Source organism: Cryptomeria japonica, chromosome 5 (genome assembly GCF_030272615.1).
Source record: "Cryptomeria japonica chromosome 5, Sugi_1.0, whole genome shotgun sequence".
Taxonomy (NCBI): Eukaryota; Viridiplantae; Streptophyta; class Pinopsida; order Cupressales; family Cupressaceae; genus Cryptomeria; species Cryptomeria japonica.
This window is the reverse complement of record NC_081409.1, coordinates 803,358,855-803,362,703: the sequence shown is the minus strand read 5'-3', so window position 1 is coordinate 803,362,703 and position 3,849 is coordinate 803,358,855. Positions and strand designations below refer to the sequence as shown.

The 3,849-nt window shown below is 35.8% G+C and overlaps 1 protein-coding gene across 1 annotated transcript; it reads right to left on the bottom strand.

Moving 5' to 3' along the window:
* Window positions 1-732: 732 nt before the first annotated feature.
* Window positions 733-3,361, bottom strand: LOC131075600 (L-type lectin-domain containing receptor kinase SIT1). Its single transcript, XM_058012454.2, has 2 exons — window positions 2,481-3,361; window positions 733-2,261 (listed from the first exon to the last, which is right to left on the bottom strand). The coding sequence occupies exons 1-2, from the start codon at window positions 3,277-3,279 to the stop codon at window positions 991-993; spliced, it is 2,070 nt and encodes a 689-aa protein (XP_057868437.2). The 5' UTR covers window positions 3,280-3,361; the 3' UTR covers window positions 733-990.
* Window positions 3,362-3,849: the final 488 nt, after the last annotated feature.

Genomic DNA, 3,849 nt, shown 5'->3' with positions numbered 1-3,849 from the left:
ATACGCTAGCAGTATATTTAGAATAATAAATGCGTGGCAATATTTGTAATAAATTTTTGTTTCTGTTTCTAGTGGCAGTTTAATATTGTAAAATTGATAGAAATGACATTATCATTAATCTTAAATAATTTATTATTTTTTAGTGGTATTTTTACTTAATATTTTCAAGTAATATTAATTTATAAAATGATTATAAAAATTGTAAAATTGATAGAAATGTCGTCATCATTAATTAAATAATATTATTGTTTGTCTGTATTAACTTAAATAATTTTTCTTTCTAACATGTAATTTTTTTTGTTTAGATATTTAAAGATAGAACAAAACAAAAATTTAAATTTAAATAAAATTAATGAATATAAAAAACAATATGAAAAAAATAAACTATTTATTTGAAAAAAAAACTATTTTTGTTGAGTTCATATTAATCATATGATTCTATCCCATAAGTCAATCTTGAATTTTGTAAAAATTTTGTCATTTGATTTATTATTGTATACAACTTAAAAAAATTCATAAAAATTAAAGTCTTCACAATTAAAATAAGATTCATTAATTTACAATAAAAAAACTCTTATCAATTTTTATACATTTAATGATTTGTTATTTATAAGGGAATCTATTTGTCAAAATCATTTAGGTATCTAGCCTACCTCAATGGAAGTGTGGACCTTAAATTAATAACTTTTTTCTGTCAAACCTAGTTAGTACTTATTTCCCAGATTTGAACAGTTGTTGATAACTTTTTTATTACATACTATCATCCTCACAGATTACCTTCAACAAATTGACTACAACTGTTTGACAGGTGGAATAAGGATATTAATATACATTGAATGAGTACAGAGTTTCAACGGCTGCAGAGCAGCGAAACCAGAGAACAGAGCATTGCTGCTAAGTGCTAACCACACCACAAACATACAACTATTACAAGTAGAAATCCATTGAAATGTAGCATATAATTGCAGGAGCCTATTTAGACTTATAAAATCATCTGCCTACATCATAATCAGAATCTTTGTCATAACCATGGCTTGTTGAAGTTGTTGCAGATTCCACAGACACAGGAACGGAACCCAATTGATCAGTAGTTACTTCTTCATCTGTAATATGAACAATAACACTGCCATAATCTTTGCAACTCGTATCATATGAAATCCACTGAATCTGATGAGATGGAAAAGGTGCCTGGCCTTCCAGTATTTGCAGGACCGTTCCAATGCCAAGCCTTTTTTCTGGTTCAGGATGAGAACAAACCAATCCCAATTTCAGCACTAATTCCATTTCTTCCGCATCATACGCACCATCAAGATCTGGGTCAGCTGCGTGCAAGATTTCTCCATTTTGGTATGAATTCTTCACCCAATCCACCAAAACAATCTGTTCATTCTCCTTGGACAAATCTACGGGCCTCCTGCCACATGCAACTTCCAGCAAAACAACACCAAAACTGAATACATCGGAGCTTGGAGTAACTTTCCCTGTATTCGTGACTTCTGGAGCGATATACCCAACAGTCCCCACGACCCGAGTTGTCTCTGGATTTTGGGTGTGATCGTACAAACGAGCAAGCCCAAAATCCCCAAGCTTTGCGTTAAGCTCTGAATCGAGTAACACATTGCTGGATTTCACGTCTCTGTGAACCACTCTGCGTTCCCATTGCTCGTGAAGATACAACAACCCTGCAGCGATCCCCTTCAGAATTGCATATCTTCGGGCCCATGAAAGAACTTCTGTTTTTTCTTTTGGATTTGGGAATATCAATTTATCCAGGCTTCCGTTTGGCATATAGTCATAAACAATAAACAGCTCCTTGTTTTTCCTACACCAGCCCCGCAATTGAACAAGGTTTCTGTGCTGGAGACGACCCACGCTGGAGATTTCAGAAATAAAGTCCTTCATTCCTGCAGTAGAGTCCTTTGTGATGCATTTCACTGCAACTTCCAGGCCACTTCTGCCGAGAACGCCCTTGTAAACTCGTCCGAAACCCCCGCAACCCACCAGCTGATCATTTCGGAAGTTTTGTGTGGCAGCTTTTAACTCTTTGTAGGGAATTCTGTGAGGCCAAAACTCTAGCTCCCATTCTTCAATCTTCTCCCTCTCTTTTATTTCTTTCACTTTATGTAACGCAAACAGAACGGCAACAAGGAACACAACCAGAGATGGTACAGTCACACCGGCGGTAAAGCCTCTGGATTTAGTTATCGGCTTTTTCTTGATGAATGAAGGTAGATCTGAGAGATCTAGGGACGGTACTTTCCCTGTTCAAAGTACAGGCCCAGATGAATAGATCAACACAGAATAAAGATACAAGCACATAACTTGCAGATAAAACTAGAGAAAAACAATGATTAACCTAAATTTTAAAAATCCCCCACCTCTTTGAGGAATCTAATAATCAAAATCTGAACTTTTGGGGTTTACTGGTATCCCCAAATTCTCTTTTCCTAACTATACATCATTCTTATGTTTTACATTACCTTCCGTACTGAAGCTCCAGCCGAGAATGTAATGACCTTCAATAGCATAAGTCCCTGTGGATGAAGTAAACCCCACATACACTTCATCCTTCAAAACTGCAGAAAGATTGAATTTCGTAACCGATATCAATGGCCGCACAGGCTTCTCCATCCCGACGACTGCAATACTCACATTAAGTCGGTCTTTAACATGATCATAATCAATCCAGGCTTGGATATTCTCTCCACTTTTCATACTCAAATTGTTGAAATGACCTTTGTCAGTCCAATAGGCTGCGGGCTGAGATGCGAATGACTTAACGCCATTTTTATTAACCCCAACATGGTTGTCGTCTATATCTCCAAGATCCGGGTCATAAACTGTATCAAATTCGACTGCTAGATAATGGTTGGATTCAAGCCCATTTGTTGTAGGCGTGGAGAGTCCAAGATACTGGGAATCTGTGGCGCCTACTATGGACTTATTGGGAGCCATGATAAAGGCTAATCCATTCCCATGCATTCCCTCCGATGGAGCCGCAATGGAGAAGACAAAGGTAGTGCTGAATGACAAAACTGAATTATTGCTGGCTTTTATTTTGATGGGGCTGGGGTACAGAACACGACTCATTGTACGCTGGGTTTGATTGGTTAGGGTGAGCACCCGATGAGAGCGTATTGAAGCATCCTTTAGCAATATTATACTTGATTCGTTGAAATCTCCATACCTGAAAGTCTTGGCGCTGGCAAAGTGTGAGCTGAACAACAGCCATGGCAGCACTACGCTAAAAAGGGATCTTAGCTGGCAAAAAGCAGTCATTGGTTCTTCTAAGAAAAACAGTGCCCTGCATTTGTGTATATAATTCTTCTCCCAGAATGAGTGTATATACTCCTTATGCGGTCTGGTTGAGTAAGTCAAAGTCATTGGTGTTACAAGATTCCTAATTTTCCAGGAACTACGCGGACATACGTTGGTTTGATTTTTTATTTTGCCTTTGTCTTTACTTGGAGGAAGTCTAGAAAATTAAGTAGTTTGCAGTAGGTACTAGGTAGTTTTGCCCGGAAGATTGGAGGAAAGTCCAAAATGACAGGTGTAGTTAAGCTGGAATCTAAAAATTATACTTTTATTTTAATATTTTAAATTGCTGGAAATTTAGCTATATTTAAATAAATTATAGCTATATGGACGTTTTTGTTAAATGGGTACGTGGTTTAATGAAAAAGTATATCAATTTCTTTTATTATTATTATAAAATTTTCTAATACATTTTTATAATCTTGAAAATATGATGATTTTGATAGAAGTATTATTAGTACTCGTAGTAATCAATTATTATAAAATATTATAATATATTTTTATAATTTTGAAAATATTATGATTTTGTTAGAA